The sequence below is a fragment of the Triturus cristatus genome, chromosome 1_1 (genome assembly GCF_964204655.1).
Source record: "Triturus cristatus chromosome 1_1, aTriCri1.1, whole genome shotgun sequence".
Classification (NCBI taxonomy): domain Eukaryota; kingdom Metazoa; phylum Chordata; class Amphibia; order Caudata; family Salamandridae; genus Triturus; species Triturus cristatus.
The window spans coordinates 64,560,556-64,582,838 of NC_140579.1; the positions used below are offsets into that span (position 1 = coordinate 64,560,556).

The 22,283-nt window shown below is 48.7% G+C and overlaps 1 protein-coding gene across 3 annotated transcripts in view; it reads right to left on the minus strand.

The window, feature by feature from the left end:
- Positions 1-22,283, minus strand: part of LOC146869417 (coiled-coil alpha-helical rod protein 1-like) — a 208,944-nt gene that overhangs the window by 31,868 nt on the left and 154,793 nt on the right. For all 3 annotated transcript variants that reach the window (XM_085599815.1, XM_085599812.1, XM_085599816.1), the window contains 3 exons: positions 13,203-13,333; positions 12,848-13,090; positions 304-405 (listed from right to left, as the gene is read on the minus strand). In XM_085599815.1, coding sequence (XP_085455941.1) covers positions 304-405; positions 12,848-13,090; positions 13,203-13,333 — 476 coding nt within the window. The remainder of the gene's footprint in view (positions 1-303; positions 406-12,847; positions 13,091-13,202; positions 13,334-22,283) is intronic.

Consider the following 22,283-nt stretch of genomic DNA (forward strand, 5'->3'; position numbering starts at 1 on the left):
TATCTTTATGCGTTTACTGGCTTATGATTGAGAGTATCACATAATTTTGCAACTTTGAGGTTTGTTACTTTTTATTCTTTATATAAATGTGTTCAGCTTTGTAATCCCAACTCCTAATAACCAAATGTGGACCTATGGTTTTGCCAGTTTGTAAAAGAAATTATCTACATTGATTCAATCCTCGGGCGAAAAGGGACCTTTTCAGTTTTTTCCTGTGTAACAGGGAAGTCACCACTGCTGCCTCATACAGTACAAGTAAGGACCTGCTCTACTGGATCCAAACATGGCCTCCTGGGATCTCACCTGCTTTTGTGTGCTCCCGCCTGGCCTCCTGGACTCTCTTCTCCATCTCTGAGAGCTGTTGCATCATGCCGGCTTCAGCTTCGGACACCTTCTCCTGGAGTGCTGGGGGAGAATATAATAATACAATAGTTTGGGTCTTTTAAGGACTTAAATGCTGCACTATTTCACCTCTGACTGAACAATGGGGCGAAGCTCATCCCCTAAAAAACAACAATTAAAATATGTATGCTTGATGTGGAGGGAAGCGAACACCTGTACAATTTGCCACTCGGAAAACATGAACCCAGGCCGCCCCTATACTAGAGAAGCACAATATGTCAAGTAAGGTGAGCACCAGGTCTTGTTCACGAGATCAGTTACCAGAGGTATAGCTGTGCGTCAAAGATCACAGAAGACCCAAGTGATGCCGTAGAAAGATGCAGGAGAAGTTGGTGATGCAACAAGGTGCAAGATGGCAGCTCTGCCAAGAGGCCTCACAAAGGTACAGCTTGCTCAGCTAAGCATCATGAGGAGCAGCTCGCCCAAGTGAGGCCTGCGAGGAGGAGCTCGCCCAAGTGAGGAGCAGCACGCCCAAGTGAGGACTGTGAGGAGCAGCACGCCCAAGTGAGGACTGTGAGGAGCAGCTCGCCCAAGTGAGGACAGTTAGGAGCAGCTCGGCCAAGGCATGTCCATACGGAGCACCTTGCCCAAGTGAGGACTGTGAGGAGCAGCTCGCCCAGGTGAGGACTGTGAGGAGCAGCTCGCCCAGGTGAGGACTGTGAGGAGCAGCTTGCCCAAGTGAGGACTGTGAGGAGCAGCTCGGCCAAGGCATGTCTATGAAGAGCAGTTCACCCACCTGTGGACAATGTAAAGCATCAAAGCCGTAAGACGCAGCTGACCCAAGTGAGGTGCACAAGCTGCAGTACGAGCCGCTCCATCTATGATGCTTCCTCAGACTCAAGAGGCAGCAACACATTCACACAATAGGGTACAGTGCTGCTGTAGACGTGGGCAACGGCACATTCACCCACAATGGCTTAAGAGGAGATGACCGGAGATTATTGATATAGAAGGAAAAGACAGAAAAGGGGGAAGGAAGGGGGAGAAGAAGAGAGAAGGCGGACATGAGAAAGGCAGCAAATAAAAGAGAAGTGGGAGAGTTGAAAATATCAAAGGGGAGGAGGAGCAGAGTTAGAGGAAAGTGTGAAGGAACAAGAACAGAAGAGAGGGAATAGAGAAATATAGGTGGTAGTCTGATAAGGTATATCAAACAATCAAAAGGGAACTGGGGGTGCATACATGCCCCTAGGGTATAAGTATTTGAACAAAAGTATGCAGTTCCTTGGAGATATTAAAGAGAATAGAGGACTGGTTGGTGCAGATAAATGTCCAAAAGGAGGAGAGGGTGTCTCCCAATTTAGGAACTAGGGACATCACACACCTGGCTGGGTGTCATGCTTCATCATAGAGCATGCTCCTTGTCAGGCACTGCCTGACGGGCACCCTATGAGGGGCTCTTTGTCGGAGATCTATTCCCAAAGGTATAGGGCCTCGAGGTGTAGATGAGTTTAAAGTTTGTGGGGAGGGATTATAAAATAGGATTCATTGGTACTCAGAATTAATTTTAATCAGCAAGTCCACTTGTCCTAGTTAAAATTTAGAATGGCACACCACTGATGTAATGTTCAGCGGTGGCTACAGCATAGAGGTCAACAAGTTTCATGCCTAGGTTGTCAAAAAGGTCAAATAGCAATTCTTCAGGACCAAGAATAAAATCTACACAGTGGTTGGTTTCGTTATTAGTATTCAGGGTAAACGGAACACTCACGCAACCTGACAGTGAGGTACCTTGTAGTAATACCGACCTAGAAAACATAATGGTATACATCATTAAAAATCCTCTGAAAAGACAGCATGCATTAGAATTGTAGTCAAGCTGTTAGTGAAAGATCAAAAGTGATAGGCGCAGTGAAAAGGAATAAATAAGGGGCATGCAGGTGGCACATCTAAGGGCAAAGACAGGCGGGGTGGCTTGTCAACCACCATGGTATGTAGGAAAACTGTTGTAACTCACCCATCTGGGGTGGCTCACCAGTTGCAACGATTGCTGATAGAGGAAACGTTAAGAATGTTTAAGGTCCTAGTGTGTAAAAAAGAAGTTGCATCAGATAGAATAATCTAACTGTCACATCAGAAGTACTGCCAACAAAACCGGGAGGGGGAAGGGGGGTCCAAGGGTACACCCCATAGTAACCACAAGGATGAAGTACTTACAGTTGAGCAGCGGCTCAGTAGCAGGTAAACCTACCCTCACTCCACCAGCTCGGTTGAGTGTGGGAAACCTTGTGGGGCCAGGTTAAATACTCGCACTAGCAGAGATAATCAGAGCAGCAGCCCGAGTGGGGGGCACAACCGGTCAGGGCGTGGTGGTGGTGGTGCATAAAAGTGAGGTGTCTGGGTCTCCAGTCAAAGAATGCCAAAAATGGGCGCCATATTGGAACGGTACTTAACCGCTAGAGACTAAGTTACTGACAAGAGTACCAATAGCAGCCGGCATAGGGGCGGAGTGTGTGATGGAAATGACAAGATTGTATTCAAGGCTGAAACAGCACGTGGGCCACAATAGGTTCACGAATGTATGAAAACATAGTGGACGCCAAATGTGAGCGGGTATAGGGGGGATGTAATGGCATTTTCTAGAGTTTAATAAAAACAAGACTAAACAGGCAGAAACAACGTGTACACCACAAAGGTATTAGTGATCGTGTGGCTGCCGTTTTTTAATGCAAACCAGACCACCCTCATGGTCACGGTGGACAGGGAGTGAGTTGGCCACAGAAGGTGTATATCAGGATATCAATGTAAATCAGGCCATGGTGGAGAGGTAGTGTGTAAGTGATGTGCTGCCAAAAGGAAAATGACAAATCAAGTAGCATGGGATGGTACAGTGAAATGGAGCGTTGCATAACGTAAGTATGTCATGCACCCTGGATATCAAAGAGACAGGGATGTTGTATATAAATGCCAGATGGAAGTATATGGTCAAGGGCCATCTCACTATGGTTGCAATGTGGCCAAAGTACGACACACAGTTTCCTGGGGTAAGGTAACCTCGTACAACAGTGTCTTAAGGTTGAGCAGGCAAAAGGGCAGTACGGAAATTATGTAATAGGGTTATTCCATACAGATATATGCAGAACTGTAGACATCTGTGTCAATATATGTGGAAGGATCTCCTAGTTCTGAGATACTACATTGAGGCCTATTTTATCCACAAAGCAGAAATTAGGTCTATCTGTTCAGTTCGCTCGAAGGGGTATCCTCATTGAGAACCTGTTTGTCAGTGGAGAGTCGAAAAATCTAATTTTGCTCTCCTGAAGAGGGCATTTTTGCTCATCTGGGGATGTGCTTCAATTATTGTACATCGTAAGTTGTCTGGTGTATGTCCCTTCTGTTTGAAGTGTGTGCACATCTTAGTATTGAGTTTGTGATAACGAATGCTGCAGCGGTGTACCATGATGCGTGTTTTAACCATCCTGGTACTCATTTCTATGTCTTGTAAATTACAGGCCAGGGCATGTGGAAGATGGCGGATGGAACTTGATCCGCCACAGCTCTGGAGCTTGAATCTGCCGTATGGTGTTTTCTCTGATCGGAGGAGCCCCAAAAAAACATTATGTGCCGCTTTATGAAGGTGGCATGAGGCAGAAGGTAGCCTGGCGCGGAGTTTCATTGCGGCGCTCTGACCTTTTTGACGACTTGGTGTGGCGCGGTCCGAGGCATTGCACTGCCTCAGAAGCAAGATTGCACCATAGCCGCCCCTCTTGCGCGATCCCCGCACTGCAGAGCCCCGCGACGGCAGCACAGGTGGTGGCAAGAGCAGAGACAGCGTGTGGACCCTCCTGAGCACCCGCCTCATAGGGATTTCAACAGACTCATCTTCCGACAAGGTACAATAACCTTTGTTGCCATGTTCAATGATTTTTTCCTTGCAATGATCTGTCACTAAAGCGGCCTGACCCTAAGATGGCGGCTGAAATGTACGGAAAGAGCTTTACCTTTCCCTACTGAGATGCACTCCAAAAGATTGGCAACTCTTGCAAGTTTTAAAAGTAAGTCTGTGTCCGCTGTCTATAAAGAAAGTTTCTGCACCCAATCATTTCCACCAGCACGGCGATCTTCCTCACAGTTGAGCCTGGCCGTACGATGGCAACCATGGTCTAATATCGGCAAAATAATTCGGAAATATAGCCATTTGAGTTTGCTGCGATGTTGAGCTCATTTCAACCCTTCCTGCTGCACCAAGCCGGGGGACACTTTGCCAATACTGCCAGAATCACCGCCGCATCCTTGTCGGACGAAGGAACACGGCGATTCAAAATGGCGGATTACGAGAGACATCAATAAAACCAGCACTGAAGCACAAGTTACTACTTGTGTAACGATATATCTGTAAGAGACATTAGTTAGTGATAGATTCCTTACCTTAGAATAATCCCCAGCCGTCAGACTGGATCCGGAAAGTTTTGCTAGCAGTACCCCTATGCGTCAGTAGGCGGCGTCATGCGGCTCCACGTCCGTCGCTGGCGTCGTAAGCGCCGAGATGACGTCACGGAGACTACTTAGGCGCCACCCATGCACGCTGACGTCAGTTCTGTACACGACTTTCTGCGCCAGGAACGCAGAGCCACGCAATAAACTGACCACTGGTGCCAAGAAACTAGGGCCCTGAAAGGGATGACCTTAACCCTGGAAATCAGTCTGCAGAACGGGGAGGATGGGTGGGGCAGTAAGGAATCTATCACTAACTAATGTCTCTTACAGATATATCGTTACATAAGTAGTAACTTGTGCATCTGAAAGAGACAGGTTAGTGATAGATTCATTACCTTAGAATAGATACCCCAGCAATATCAACCCCGGTGGTGGGTCTGCGAACAGATTACACCAGAAAGTCACAGGGAACAGAACGGACAAAGAAGCCGTCTCTCCGGACTTGACTGTCAAGGCAGTAATGCTTGGTAAATGTGTACAGCGAGGCCCACGTAGCTGCCTGACAAATGTCCTGCAAGGAAACGCCGCTTCCCAAGGCTGTAGTGACTGCAGTTGCCTGGTAGAATGGGCACGCAGCCCCACAGGAGGCTCCTTCTTAGCCAAGGAGTAACACGCTTTGATGCACAGAACGACCCACCGCGAGATGGTTCATTTGTGCACGGCCCGACCTTTTTTTGGCGCCCGCGTAGCCAACAAAGAGCTGGTCATCCACCCGGAACTGCTGTGTACGCTTCAAATAGAACGCAAGCGGACGTTTTGGGTCCAGACAGTGAAGCCTCTCCTCCTCCTTTGAAGGAGGCGGAAAGAAGATGGGCAAAGTCATGGTCTGCCCGATGTGGAAGGGCGAGACAACCTTTGGCAAGAAAGAAGGACAGGTCCTTAAAACCACCTTGTCCGGATGAACAGAAAGGAAAGGAGGTTTGGAAGAAAGAGCCTGGAGCTCACTCTCTCCTCTGGCAGAGGTGATAGCTACCAGGAAGGTCGTCTTGAGAGTGAGAAGACGCAAAGGACAGGTATGAAGGGGCTCGAAGGGAGCGCACATCAGATGTGTCAAGACAAAGTTCAAGTCCCATTGAGGCATTATGAACGGCACAGGAGGAAGCGTGTGCGTAATGCCTTTTATGAAACGGTTAACAACCGGAGACGTAAAAAGAGAAGGCTGATCTGGAAGCATGGAGGTGGAGGCTGTACAGGTTCGGGTGGAGAACGTCCCCTGCTGCTGCGACAGAAGATCCTCCCGAAGAGGCAGTCGGATCGATTGCCATGCTGAGTACGCGACCAGGTATGGCGACGCAGCGCCACAGTCGAAGAAATCGCCCTACCCAGAGAATCCGTGGTGTCCAAACCACACCGAATGGTGAACGTAGCCGCATCTTTACCCTCAGCAACAGCTTGGGACAGCACAGCGTGGATCTCCACAGGACACTGAGGCAACACCTGTGCAACTGTATCCCACACCGCATGGGAATAGCGGCCCAATAAGCAGGCGGTGTTCACTGACCACAGCCCCAAGCTGGCCGAAGAGAACAACCACTTACCGAACTGCTCCAGCTTCTTAGAGTCCTTATCCGGCGGAGCTGTGGGAAAGGCACTGTGACGTCGCGGCTAGGATGACCAGGCTCTCAGGCTTAGGATGAGTGGTCCGAAACGCCGGTTCACCAGGTGCCGGGCGATGATGCCTGGCGACATTCTTATCCACAGGGGCCCCTGTGGCTGGCCGCGACCAAGTGCCCCACAAGACGTCCGTGAGGGCGCCGTTAAAGGGGAGCAGGGGCTCCGACGAAGTGGACGCCGTCTGGAGCACCTCAATGAGGAGATTAGTTTTGAGGGCCACCATAGGAAGATCGAGGTTGAGGACCTCAGCTGCCCGACGGAGCACCATCGTGTAGGAGGTGCCCTCCTCCATGGTAGGCGGGGGAGAGGCAAACCCCGGGTCAGAAGAGACGTCGAAGTCGCCGGCGTCCTCCAAGTCGTCCACTCAGTCCTGCTCGGAGTCACACTGATGGGCAAGAGGGTCCTCGGACCCCTCCCAGGTGTCCTCCACCTCTGTTGCATGGGGAACAGACCGCGGCGACAGAGCTGGAGAAGGAACATACGGCGTCGGAAACGGCGCCAGGCGGGGCCGAGCCGGCGCCACGTCCCAATGCGGATCCCAGGTAGGAACAGAATGGTCCTGGAACCGGGGCAAAGACGGAACAAACGACACCCACTGCGGTGCTGGAGGTGGAGCCGAGGGTGGCACTGGGGCCGGAGCCGGCAGCGCTGGACCGTGCGGCACTGGGGCCGGAGCCAATGGCGCAGGATCCTGTGGCACCGAAGATGGATCCGCCGGCGGCCCAACAGGATCCTGACATGGGACCGCGGGGCCCAAAGGCGCGTCAGCGGGAGCCCAAGGCCTAAAAAGGCGGTCCTTGGTAGCAAGAAATTCTTGCACCTGTTCGGGAATTATCGACGGACCCGGGTAAGGCGGGTAGGCCGCGGGACTCCCAGGCTCCAGAGGAGCCACAGGGGCCAGAACCCCTGTCCCCCTTGTCCGCATCCGAGGACCGACGGGAGGACGTCGGAGAGCGAACTCGCTTATTCAACTTCTTTTTATGTCGTCGCTTACCCGAATCCGAAGACTTGGGAGTCCGAGGAGCGACGACTGCGGCCCCGCGAGCGTTCCCAGGAACAGTCCCTGAACCTGGAACGGCGCTGGGACGAGTGCCGGGCCTCCAGCAACTTCCAGCGCCGCTCCCTCAAGGCCTTCGGGCCATGGCCCGACAGTCCCGGCCGGACTGGAAGTCATGGTCGGTCTCCAAGCAGTAGAGGCAAACATCGTGGGAGTCAGCCACTGACATATTACGACGGCAGAACCCACAAGAGTTAAATCCAGGCATCCCTACGTGCACCAAGGAGAAAAGGAGACAAAAAGTCTCAAAAAGGGTAGGCAAAAAGTGACTAAGGTACGTGCTCTAACCGGATCTGCGCTTGCTGGTGCGGAAAAATAAAGAACTGACGTCAGCGCGCATGGGTGGCACCTAAGTAGTCTATGTGACGTCATCTCGGCGCTTACGACGCCAGCGACGGACGCGGAGCCGCACAACGCCGCCTACTGATGCGCAGGGGTACTGCTAGCAAAACTTTCCGGATCCAGTCTGACGGCTGGGGATTATTCTAAGGTAAGGAATCGATCACTAACGTGTCTCTTTCAGATGGTACTGAATAACAACCAGATTGCCCTCCTGAGCACCCGCTTCATAACGATTTTACTGACCTTTTTTTCTGACAAGGCATAATTACTTTTGTTGCTATGACCAGTGTTTCCTAACCTTGCGGCAATCGTCAATTTAAGTGGCCTGACCTTAAGATGGCGGCTGAAGTGTACGGGAAGCGCTATATCTTTCAGTGCGGAGCTGTGCTGTAAAGATCAGCAACACGAACCAATATCTTAAGTAAGACTGTATCCGCTTACTGTAAGGAATGCTTTTTTTGCACAAATCTGATTCCATGAGCACGACGATCTTGCCCAGAGCGGGGCCTGGCCCCAAGATGGCGCCCCTGATGTAGCTATCAGCAAATCAATCAGCAATATAGCCGTCTGTGGTTGCTGCGACGCAAACCTTCATTTCAACCCTTCCTTATGGCACCAAGCTGGGGAATCAATCTGCCAATACTGTTCAGCCGTGTACTAGCTTGTCCCGCAATGTATCTCATACCGAATGTCTTCAAGATGGCCGACAGATGATCAGCGCCGGCCGGGAATCTCCCCAACTAGGGATTGCCTTTTTGGCTTTAATTTCCCTGGAAGCTACCCCCTTATTGGACCCTTATTTATACATGGGGTTTGATTTGACTGCGGTTCTCATCTCTCCAACTCCCTTGTTTAAACTCGAAATCGTCAGAGTAACCGTGATTATAATCCTGACCGCGGAGACCGAGCAATATGTCCGATGCCCGGTGGAGCTGCCCAGACAGCTATAGAGGAGATCGGCTCTGGCTCACCCCCTTGGCCGTCACCTACCCAGTCAGACATTGGGCACTGTTCTCCTCGTCTACCCGCTGTATCTCCTTCCTCCCCCTCCCTCCGACGAAGTTCCCCTTCTTGAACCTTGATATACACCTGGGGCTCCAAGGACTGCGTTTGTTTGATTCTCCAACTCCCCTGATTGAATTTGAAACCAGCCTCAGCAACTTCTGATGAATTTGTGAACATACTACCGACCGCGGAGATCTAGCAATTTGACCGATGCCCGGTGGAGCTACCCAGGTAGCTATAGAGGAGATGGGCTGTGGATTTCCCCCTTGGCTGTCACCTACCCAGCCAGACACTGGGCAGACTTCCCTTCGTCTCTCTGCAGTGTCTCCTTCCTCCCCGCCTTCCGACGATTCAGCCGGCTTGTTTGACTTTCAATTTGCCTTTTTGGTTCCCCTGAATTACTTTCCTCCTTGCCTGTCTTTCCTGACCCGATCTTCATTCATTCCCATTTTTTTCTTTTCCCCTCTTCCTCCTATACCCCATTGGATATGTGTATTTGTTTAATCTATGCTCTAGTAACTCATGCTCCTGTAACTGGTGGAATTTTGTAACTCGATAATCCTCATGTAAAGCACTCTGATACCTCTGGCTCGAGCCAGCGCTATATAAAACTCTGCAAATAAATAAACAGGGCAGGTAAGGGTGTATATACAGTTGCTTATGTTGCAGTTGGTGTGTTTTTTCTGCACCAATTTGAACGTGTCGGAAAATGTAATTTCTTTGGTAATCTCAGTAACCGCACATACCGTGCACGCTCTACATGGGTAGTGTCCTGTCACTGGGGGGAGATCCCATAGGGATCTTTGGTCACAGCAGGTAGAATGTGGTGGTCTGGTTTGTACGAGTATGTCCTTCAAGTTCCACATGCGTTTAAAAGCAAAACAAGGTGGGGGTAATGTCAATTCACCAGTTTGTAGAATGCCCCAGTGTTTTTTTTAATGATTTTAAGGATTAGATTAGAATCTGGTGTGTATGTGGTGACACATGTCAATGCGTCTGTTGTTTGTCTCGAATTCTGTTCCAACAGCGCCTCTGTTATTGTTTCTGGCCCATTTCTTTGCCAGTTTTATACTGTGTGTGGGGTATTCCCGAGAGTTCAGGTTGCATGCAAGTTGGTCAGCCTTAATATTGTAGTCCGTTAAGGTACTGCAGTTACGGCGCAGCTGTAAAAATTGTCCATAAGGGAGATTATCTCTCAGGGCTTTATAATAATCCACATTTGTAAAGTGCGAACAATCGCCCGTAAGGGTCTCTAGGCGCTGGAGGCCATCGGGAAGATTAAGCAAGCTATTCCCCAGAGTCACATGGTGCTGGGCTAACCTGCCGCTGGCACCGGGGATCAAACCGTGATCTCCAGATTCCGGAGTCAGTCAACCTGGCTGCAGCGGGCTTTAGGATGGTGGGTGCTGAATAGGAGGAGGTTGTTGCAGTCTGTGGGTTTTCTGTAGAATGTGGTACTTAATTGTCCTTCAGTCAGTGTGATCATGAAATCTAGGAAGGGAATACTCTTATGGGAAATGGTGTTGGTGAAATGGAGGAAGGGATTAAGAGTATTGATCCACCTACAGAAATCCTCACATAATGTCGTTTCACCATTCCAGAATATCAAGATATCATCAATGTATCTACGCCAGAGTAATATGTTTGTGTTGTAGGGATTCGAGTCATCGAAGATCATCCTTTTTTCAAAACCAGCCTTGTCAGACTTGGGGCAAACGTACTCCCCAAAAAAGTCCTCTGGGTTTGGTGGTATAGTTGTTTTTTTTAATTGAAAAAAGTTTTCCGTTAAGGATAGTGTGGCACACTCCATAATGAAGTTTATTGGGGTAGGGGAATCCCAGTCCTCAGCTAAAAGGGCAGCTTCTACTACCTCTAGTGGGGGAGGTTTGTGTAGAGTGCCTCGACATCCAACGTGACTAACAAGTCAATCTCATTTGTGGTGTGGATGTTTTCAATGAGACACAGTACATCCCAAGTATCCTGTAGAAATGATGGTGTTTTCTGTACCACAGGTTGTAAAAAGTGGTCACAGAAACGTGACAGGGGCTCTAGGAGGGAATCAATTCCTGATACAATGGGTCATCCAGGTGGAGGATCAAGGCCCTGGTGAATATTGGGTAGGATATAATAACAAGGCGTTCTGGGTTGCAGCTTGATAAAAATAAAAAATAAATCGGCCTCATTCTGACTGATCCAACCCTGTGTTTCAGCTGTGGAGATCATTGCAGTGATTAGTGTGGTCAAACAGCCAGTAGGGTCACTGGCGATTGGGGTGTAATAATGGTGGTTTGTCAGTTGACGATTACATTCATTATCGTAGTCCAAAGTGGACATGATCACGGTAGCCCCTCCCTTATCTGCTTGTTTAATGGTGCTCTTGTGATCATTGGCCAAAGAATTCACAGCCGCGAGTTCTAAGGCTGAAAGATTGTGGAAGGGGTAGATGTTGCACCTCTGGAAACTTCCTTCAGGACTGCTTGTTCGAATGTGAGAATTTCATTCTGTATCATGTCTGATAGGATAACAATGTTGAAGTACCAATAGTGGAGCAGTTTCACTCCAGGTACTGTGACTGTCTACTGGGGCTGTTCTGCACCAGAAGCCATAGCTGTTAGCAAACTGGGGCAGTTCCAACCAGTGTACCATCACAGTTTGTATCTTGGGGCAATTGCACCCCAGATACTATCACTAATCACAGAGGCTGATCCACATTGGGCATCATGACGGATTGAGTACTTTGACTCTTGGATACTGGAGCTTCTTCACCTTGGACATCGTGACTGCTTGAGTACTGTGCCTCTTTGGATACTGGAGCTTCTCCACCCTGGGCATTGTGACTGTTTGAGTACTGCACCTCTTAGGATACTGGAGCTTCTCCACCCTGGGCATTGTGACTGCTTGAGTACTGCGCCTCTTTGGATACTGGAGCTTCTCCACCCTGGGCATTGTGACTGCTTGAGTACTGCGCCTCCTTGGATACTGGAGCTTCTCCACCCAGGGCATTGTTACTGTTTGAGTACTGCACCTCTTAGGATACTGGAGCTTCTCCACCCTGGGCATTGTGACTGCTTGAGTACTGCACCTCTTAGGATACTGGAGCTTCACCACCCTGGGCATTGTGACTGCTTGAGTACTGCGCCTCCTTGGATACTGGAGCTTCTCCACCCTGGGCATTGTGACTGCTTGAGTACTGGGACTCTTTGGATACTGGAGCTTCTCTACCCTGAGCATTGTGACTGCTTGAGTACTGCGCCTCCTTGGATTCTGGAGCTTCTCCACCCTGAGCATTGTGACTGCTTGAGTACTGGGGCTCTTTGGATACTGGAGCTTCTCCACCCTGGGCATTGTGACTGCTTGAGTACTGCGCCTCCTTGGATACTGGAGCTTCTCCACCCTGAGCATTGTGACTGCTTGAGTACTGCGCCTCCTTGGATACTGGAGCTTCTCCACCATGGGCATTGTGACTGCTTGAGTACTGCGCCTCTTTGGATACTGGAGCTTCTCCACCCTGGGCATCATGACTGCTTGAGTACTGGGACTCTTGGATAATGTAGCTTCTCCACCCTGGGCATTGTGACTGCTTGAGTACTGCGCCTCTTTGGACACTGGAGCTTCTCCACCCTGGGCATTGTGACTGCTTGAGTACTGCGCCTCTTTGGATACTGGAGCTTCTCCTCCCAGGGCATTGTGACTGCTTGAGTACTGTGCCTCTTTGGATACTGGAGCTTCTCCACCCTGGGCATTGTGACTGATTGAGTACTGCGCCTCCGTGGATACTGGAGCTTCTCCACCCTGGACACTGTGAATACATGAGTACTGCGCCTCTTTGGATTCTGGTGATTCCACCTTGGGTTCCATGACTGCAAGGGTGCTAGTGCTGCATCTCCCGCAGGCCTCCTGATTGTTCCATTACTTGGGCCCTTTTCCACTGGGAAAAGAATCTAGAAATAATGGAAACAAAGTAGAAGTGTGCTGATGCTCCCGCAAGCTTACCTTGTTGATACTCATCCTTCAGCCCTGATAGATGCTGTCTCTGCTCTTCTAGGCTCCCACAGGTCTCTTGCAGCTCTGCCTCAACCTCACTGAGTCTCTGCTGAAGATCCTGCACTGCCTCCTCCTTCTGCTCTTGGATCAATATTAGCCTCTGTGTTAACTCCTGCTCTGATGCAACCCTCTCTTCCAAGGCCTCCTGGAGCAGGCTCATCTTCACTTGCTGGTCACGCAGCTCCTGGTCGGCTGCCAAGAATCAAAACAAGGAAGCATAAAAGAAGAATCACCACCTAGTCCCAGAGAGGTAGGAGGGCCTGAGTACCACCAAACCAGAGAATGCCAGAGAAGCAGTACTCACCTTTATCTCGAGCCTCGCCGACCTTCTTTGTAATCATTTGAGCAGTGAGCTTGAGTTCAGCAGACAACCGGTCTCTCTCCACATGGAGCAGGGTCACCTCGTCCTGGAGCTCTGAGTAAGAAGGCTGCCCACTGCAGCGTCAAGAAGAGAAAAAGAAGCAAAGCGGAGGCATTACACATGTACCAAGTAGGGGCAGCATTTGGTTTACTCAAGAGGTTACAGATGAGTATGTGCTTCAGAGGCAGTCTGTCACGTGGTAGTAGATAACATCTCATATTGATTATAAGATTACAAATGTTACCTTCCAATGATAATAGTGTTTAGCACAAATCTGCTACAGAAGTATATTCTATATGATGTACATACTTCTGCCATGTAGTGGTCTGGTCTCAATCTGAAAAGCAACCCTGTGAGTGTTTATTATTTACGTTTAGTTGTCCACTTTTGCCCTGAACAGGGCAACAGTCGTGGTGAGGTACATCACAAAAGTAGGTAGGATTGGAAGAGAATTACCAGAATGGGCTATTGATGCCCCTAAAAAACAAAAACTTCTTTCAGAAAGACAGCCAGATTTTTAAATGTAGTTGTAAAGGAAATTTCTCGTCCATTACAAAGTCATAGACGTGGTGCTATCAATGCTTTTGGGAGCAATGTCGAGTGTTTTCATGGTAGTCCGACAGGACTGAATGAGGAAGTCAAAGATTGCTGGAGGAGAGAGGATGCTTTCGGTATTAGCTGGTCATGACCATGGTTCGACCACACTTATATATTTATCATGAGCAGCAGGGCATCTGATTCAGATAACCATCAGCATAGGCTATTACTGAATCACCCAGTAGTTCACCAAGTGGGTCCATGTACAGACTGAATAACATAGGGGCTGAGATAGAGCCTTAGGAGACTCAGGGGCTCATTAGGATGTCTGGAGGACCGTAGAGGTCTGGAACCGCACGACCTTAGGTCGACGGTTCTGACCTCAGTATTAGGATGCAACTGAACTATGGGCGATAGGAAACATCCCCTTTATAATGGCAGCTTGTGCGGCAGGTGAAAAAGGCCCACAGCACAAGCTGCCATTGTAAAATGGATGTTTTCAAACATCCCTGCACTGTGTTGCAAGCACGGATTCTTCATAAGGGATTGTAGACAACAAACAATGAAATTAGCGAAGAAAGACAGACCAGAAGCAGAACAACAGTTGCTGAGGTCGTCTGAGACACTGCTGCTTCTTTCAGGAGGGGTTGAGTTCTTCAACCTTAGGGAGCTTGGAAACTCATCCACTTTAAATTCCTGTATATGCTCTGACAGTTCTAGATCAACAAAGTGCTGCAGGGGATTCCATGGCACTTTGTTGTATCAGCGTAGCAGAGCTGTGGATCCACCCACTCCAAGCTGCAGTAGAAGTTATGCAGATTTTCTTACCCACTGTGCCATCCTTGTACTTTCCCTTTTTAGGTGACTGGCGAAAGCAGGACTTACCGGGACAGCTATCGGATGGATCGAATCCTATCTTACAGGACGCACCTTTCAAGTCTGGGATGACAGTCACCACTCATCCACCCTCCCACTCACCAGCGGCGTGCCTCAGGGCTCTTCCCTGAGCCCCACGCTTTTTAATGTCTATATGGCCCCCCTCGAGGACGTGGTAACACCATTTAACATCAAAATGGTGAGTTACGCCGATGACACCCAACTGGTTGTCTCCCTGTCCCAGCTGATTGACCATCCGGAAAACCTGACTAACTGCCTCATAAACATCCACAACTGGATGAACGAATCATCTTTGAAATTGAATGGGACAAAGACAGAGGTAATGTTACTCGGTAAGCAATGGACATCTATCCCTCCCACAATATGGCCCGATGTGTTCGGTGAAATCCCCCCCCCTAAATCTGAAATCAAAACACTCGGGGTGTGGCTAGAGCCACAACTCACGATGAAGACCCAGGCTACCAAAACCTCGGGCACATGTTTTGGGCTCATGTGTAAGACTCGTAAAATCCTGCCCCTACTCCCTCCTATGTCCAGAAAGCTCCTTATCCAGGGCCTAGTGCTGTCCCGCTTAGACTACAGCAATTTAGTCTATCTGGGTGCCCCCGAGGCTACCATCTCGAAACTCCAGCGCACACAGAACACGGCAGCACGTATGATCACCCACACCCCCTCCAGAACATCTGCCAAGCCAGCCCTTAAAACCCTGCACTGGCTACCGGTGCGCCAAAGGGTGCACTTTAAAGCAATGTGTATCACACACAAGCTCTACAACGGTTCCGGCCCAGCGATCCTCAGCAACATGATTACACCCTATACAGCAACCAGAGTGCTACGATCGCAAAATGAGAATCGAGTCCACATTCCCAGATTCAAAAAAGTCCGCACGGGAGGCCGCCAATTCTCCGTTCAGGCGGCCAAAGGCTGGAACGCACTCCCCCTGGCCCTCAGATTGGAATCCAATTACCTTGCGTTCCGAAAAAAACTTAAGACCCACTTGTTTCCCAAGTAACACCCTTCGACTACCTCCCGTCTCAATAGGTTCAAGTTACATAGCGCGGGGATACCCTTGGGTCACCAGGCGCTGTAGAAATCGCTAAAATAAATAAAATAAAAAACACAGGAAGAAGAGTAAGTGGCATGCTAGCCTGTTCTAGCAGCCGATAATACGAGAGAATCAAAACTAAAGTTCTATACTTCTTCTCTCTGAGTCTATCCACAGGTTTTATGGAAGCCGGAGTCTGGAAGGTACGGGAGGTGGGCTGCAACAATTCCCCAACCAGCAGTAGTGTCTCAAAAATGACTGACGTCTCATAAACTGGCGCTAGTGCCTTAGTGTTAAGTTTTCTTGCCACTCTATTATTGACCTACAGGAAAGAAACCAGAAACAGCAAGGTGGAGATCCTGGAGATCTGACTCAAAATCTGCTTCTACCGGCTGGGAATGATGTGTCTCTTCCATGAGGAGCATGCTATCTAGAACTGCAGCACCCGTAAGGCTCTTCTCCTCGAGTAGCAAAAATGGCATTTCCTTTTCTTCTTTTTCTTTGCAGGTTCATCCACTTTGGACAGATAAGGACTTGTCCTTATCAGGTTGACGTGGAGAAGGAGGAAGAGAAGCTGGTACAGTAATAGGCACTACAAGTGTCAGAATCACAGGAGGTGGCATTGTTGAAAGCTATAATTCTGGTGAAGTACAGGAACCTTCTTGACTTCTAGGGTGTCGAGAGGAATCCTCTACAGGAGAGATGAGGTTCTGGGGAAGGTAAATCCTGGACGTTGAAAGCTGGAAAAACAGTGTTCCAGGGATCCCACACATGGAGATGTTCTACTCTTTATGGATATCAGAAAGAATCTCATGGCAGAGGATTATGTAGAGTCAATCATCTGCAAATTTATTTATTTACTGTATAGAATGCTTTTTTAGTTCTGCATGTAAAGGGGGAGGCTGTGCCACAAGGGAAGCTCTGCAACTAAAAAGAACAATAGTTACTTACCTGTAATCTGCGGTTCTCCAGTATTGGTGTCTTTCATAGATTCATATGCCTGAATCATTCCCCGTCGTCGGAGTGGGAGTCCCACGGTACAGAAAAAAGCAATAATTATGCATATAATAACCAAAAAACCTTGGTAACACAAAACCAGGAAGTAAAGTAGCCTAAGCTACAAGAAAAACCTTCCACACTTATGACTATCAAAGTCATTATGTACAGTCCAAACTGCAGCCAATCAGGCGACAGCACCCACCAGAATGTTCTCCTCAGAGGCTCAGGCTCTCAGATTTCCTCGCACAGGAGTGAACCAAAGTATAACAGCCCAATAGCCTATGAGGGGAGGTGGGCGGGTTGCATGTGAATCTATGAAAGACACCAATACTGGAGAACCACAGATTACAGGTAAGTAACTATTGTTCTTCTCCAGTATTTAGGGTGTCTTTCATAGATTCACATGCCTGAATCAGAGTAGATAACAGTACAGATCATAATGGTCATAAGACGCTCCTTATGTACCATAGTAACTACACATCACCAAAATGTATAATCATATATAAATACATCTGCGCTCAATATATGCAGAACAATTTCAAGATATAGAAAACGGTATGGAATAAGCGTCTTATAGGAAAGAGCATAGTGGAAGAGGGAGAACAGAGGCTCACATTATTTGAAAAGATTGCGGAGAACAGCTTGTCCCACTGACGCATCTGCATCGCTTGAGGCTTCCAAACAGTAGTGCTTGGTAAAAGTGTGTCTGTTGGACCAGGTTGCCGCTCTACAGACCTGATGAAGAGGCACACCAGCAAAAAGAGCGGTGGATGAAGAAATTGCTCTTGTAGAGTGCGCTCCTGGGGTTGCCTGCAAAGATCTTCCCGCTTGTTCATGGCATAAACAAGTTGCAGCAGAAATCCAACGAGCTATGGTTGGTTTGGAGACAGAATATCCTTGACGTAATCTACCATATGCCACAAACAGTTGGTCTGATATTGTTGCTGTCCGTTGTAAATAGAACTTGAGACATCTTCTGATGTCAAGGGAACGCAAGGCCCTTTCCGCAACTGTGAGCGGATTTGGGAAAAATGTCTTTAAAATGATAGGTTCATTAAGATGGAAGTCCGCAGGAACTTTTGGCATGAAGCTGGGATTAGTGCGTAGAACTACAGATTTCGATGTAAATTGCAGAAAAGGTGGATTAATAGTGAACGCTTGAAGGTCACTGACTCTTCTTGTTGATGTCAGAGCCAATAGCAAACAAACCTTCCAAGAAAGGAACTTTAAGTCCACTTTATGAATAGGTTCGAAGGGGTGCCGCATAAGTTGTGTAAGCACTACATTAAGGTGCCAGGATGGAGGTGGACGTCGAATAGGGGGAAACATCCGAAACAACCCCTTGAAGAATTGCTGAATGACTTATTTGAATAAAGAGAATTAGAACCATCCTGCCGAAACCTTGAAATCGCCGCCACGAACACTTTCAATGTAGAATGGGAGAGGCCCGATCTCGCCAAATGAAGAAATAACGGTAAAAGTTGTTTGGTTTTGCATGAATTGGGTGTATATTGACAGATTGACACCACATGCAAAATCTCTTCCATTTTAGTTTGTAGGTTTTCAAAGTAGCAGGTGCCCGAGCATTAGCTAAAACTTCCTGACAGTCCGCAGGAATATTTAGGTGTGCGAATTCAAGATGTTGAGGAGCCATGCCGCTAATCTCAACGATGCTGGGTCCGGGTGACAAATCCGGCCGTACTGGATGGACAGAAGGTTCGGTATTGGCCGAAACTGAATGGGTTCGCACTCCGAGAGGAGGAGAAGTTCGGTGAACCAGTATTGGCGAGGCCACCTGGGAGCAATGAGGATCATGCGGCAAGGTTGTTTCTTGATCTTGCGGAGAACTCGTGGAACCAACGGAATCGGTGGAAAGGCGTAGGCATATATCTGCGACCAGTTCATCAAAAACGCATTTCCGCACGAGTCTTTGTGAGGAACCCAACTTGCAAAGGATGGGCATTTGCGGTTCTGGTTGGTCGCAAACAGGTCTAAATCTGGGCGCCCCGACTCTCGAAAAACTCTGTTTAAGGTTGGTTGATGTAGCTCCCACTTGTGGTTGGATGTTGTGGACCTGCTGAGGGAATCTGCTAGAACATTGGCGACCCCTGGAACATGAATGGCTGAAAGGCTGATCTTGTGACGAATCGCCCAGTCCCAAATCTCTTGAGCTTGTAGAGATAGTAGGGCTGACTTCGTCCCTCCCTGCTTGTTCAAGTAATGCATACTTGTAGTATTGTCCGTTCGAATTAGTACTGAGGCTCCTCGAATGATGGGTCGAAATGACTTCAGAGCCAAGAAAATGGCTCGTAACTCCAGAAGGTTGATATGCCACTTCTTTTGCTGGAAAGTCCATCTGCCGTTGACCGTCATCCCTTGAAGGTGCGCCCCCCATCCCTCGAGGGAAGCATCTGTGGTTATAGTGAAATCTGGCATTTCGACCAGAAATGCACATCCTTCCCTTATGTTCTTTATTTGGCTCCACCCCTGAAAGGCTTCTCGTATCCGAGGAGTGGTGTGAACGATGTCCTCGAAAGACCCCGAAACCTGTAACCATTGAAGGTTGAGTTCCTCTTGCAATGGCCTCATTCTGTAACGGCAGTTGGGTATCAGAGAGAGGCAAGAAGAAATCATCCCTAGGAAAGACTTGTACACACGGACTGAAACGCACTCTTTTGACAGCAATAAGCGAGCGAGATTGCAGATCTTGAGTTGTCTTTCTTTTGAGACGAAAGCCTGAGCCAGCCGAGTGTCCAGTGTGGCTCCCAAAAAAGTCTCTCTGTGATGGAGTCAGATGAGACTTTTCGAAATTTATGGAGAGACCCAGAGATTGGAATAGTAACAGACACTTCTGAACATGTGCGTTTGTGGTTTGAAAAGAATTCGCTTTGATAAGGCAGTCGTCCAAGTAAGGGAAAATTTGAATGCCTTGTAGATGAAGATGTGCGGGCACCGGTGCTAGGACCTTCGTAAATACACGGGGCGCTGATCGAAGACCAAACGGAAGGACTCTGAATTGAAAGTCTATGCCAGCCACCCTGAACCGTAAAACTTTTCTGTGTCTGGGTAGGATTGGTACATGAAAATAAGCGTCTTGGAGGTCGAGGGTGGCCATGTGAGCCCCGCCGAAAGCAATTGGAGGATTTCTTCAAGGATAACTTTTTCAGATATTTGTTGAGGGCGCGAAGGTCGAGAATGGGGCGCCATGCTCCCGACTTTTTCAGAATCAGGAAAAATCTCGAATAAAATCCTGATCCTCTTTGTAAAGGAGGGACCTTTTCGATTGCTCCTTTTCGAATCATGAGATTTATTTGGGAAAAAAGGTCCTTGAGATGAGCAGGAGGTGGTCCTTTGGGAGGAGAGTTTGGGGGAATCTTTATGAACTCCAGAGCATGGCCTCTGGCCACTATAACCAAAACCCACTTGTCTGTTGTAATTATGGACCAGTTCGAGTAGAAGTGGGATATTCTTCCTCCAATTTTTGACTGGGGCAACGGCAGAGATGGTGACAGGTGGCGGATCTCATTGTTTTTTATTTGAATCCCGTCCACGATAGGATGGCTTCCTTCTTGATTGCGAGTAGGAGTTACCTCGCTGTCCGTATGATTGCTGTCTGTAGGGTTGAAACCTTTGATTACTTTGAGAGGTTTGATAAGATCGTAGCGGATTGTAACCTCCCCTATTGGAGGATCCACGTCCTTTGGCACCACAAAAGGACGACTTACGAAATTGAAGGCTACCAAGAGACCTCGCTGTCTCCATGTCTTTTTTAATAGCATGAAGAACCTCATCAACATGTTGACCGAATAGTGACTCCCCATCAAACGGCATGCCAATAATTTTGGTTTGGACCTCTTGGTGAAAAGATGTCGATTTCAGCCAACCTTGTCTCCTCAGGACTGCTGCACCCGCTAACTGTCTGAATCTTGTGGATGCAACATCCACGGCTGCGTCAATGAATTCCGCAGAGGTATACTCTCCTTCCTGTAAAATCTTCAAGGCCTCGGAAGGTTCTGGCAGTATGTTAATGTAGGGGGAGATGTCTGACCACATCTGCCTATCATATCTCCCTAATATGGCTAGGGAATTTGCTGCACGGACAGTCGTTGCAGCCATGGTGGAAACCTTCTTTCCAATCGAATCCAACCGTCTTCCATCCCTGTCTGGCGGAACTGTTCTAGGCGAAGAGGGGTTCCTGTTCCGTCTCTGCGCCGCTTGGGCGATGACAGAGTCAGCTTTCGGCTGGCCGATGAGGCATGCAGGTGAATCACTTGGCACCTTATATTTTTTGTCTAACCGAGGAAAGACTGCAGGAAGAGAATTTGGTGCTGCCATGATCTTCAACCCTTCCTTCCAGATGAAATCTATGATGGGAATTGCCCTTATCTGCATTCGTGGTTGGTCTTTAAAATCATAAAGAAAGCAATCATCTTTCTTTGTCTCCATAGGTATGAGAAACCTCTTCGTTGCCCTCTCCATAAGAAGATGAAAACCTCCGATGTCTACAGGAGGAGAGTCCACGGGAGCTGGAGCTGACGGTGATGGAGTTTGAATTTGGTGTTTGTCCCACTCCGAAAGAACAGACTGATCATCCACTTCTCCCTCTTACCTGTCATCATCTGTTGTATTAGCATCATGGGAATGACAAGATGGTACTGGAGAAGGTGGTCTAGAAGATCGTAAAGAAGTTGCAGGAACTCTTGGCATGGGCGTGGATGGAAGAGACTCCGCCGATTCAGATGGAGGAAAACGACGATAATAGTCCTGCAACATATATTGCAAATTATTAAGCAATTCCAAAGGCATTTGTGCTGTGGGAACCGTGACAGGAGCTGGGGCTTCAGGCTCAGGACAAGGTTCTTCCTCCTGGTCATCTTGGTATTTTATAAACAATTCCGACGGACTCCTAGCAGTGCGGAATCTGTCATCCTCTCCTGATTCTTCTTCTTCTTCTTCCTCCTCAGAATCTAATAATTGCTCAGGCAACTTCAATGGGGAAAGAGCTTCCAATGAGGAGCCACGACGTTGTAGTAAAGAAGCCGCCGTTGTAGGCAGGGCGGAGGAGGCAGCAGCAGATGTTGCAGACCAAACTTGCAAATCCGTGCAGGAAGACAAACGAGGCATCGACGAGTGTGCCGTCGACGAGATCGTCGTCGATGGAGCTGGCGTCAGAAAAGTGAGCGTCGACGAGGCAGCTGTTTTCGTCGACGAGGCAGTCTTCGTCGACGAGGGGTTTGCCGTCGATGAAGCAATCTTCGTCGACGAGGAGGTCATCGACCAGGCAGTCGTTGACGATGAGGTAGTCTTCGACGACGAGGTGGCCATCGTCGACGAGGTGGCCGTCGACGCAGCAGTCGTCGGCGAGATCTTCTTAACCCTTACCTTCGACGGAGCGCTGACGAGAGATGAAGTCTCCTTCGTCGACGAGATGGGTTGAACAGCAACGGAGACCAGCGTCGATGGAGAAGAAGCCGATGTCATGATCATCTTGGGTCTCGGTGTCGAGAAGGTAACAGTCGACGTAGAAGTAGCGTCGACAAGGAGCA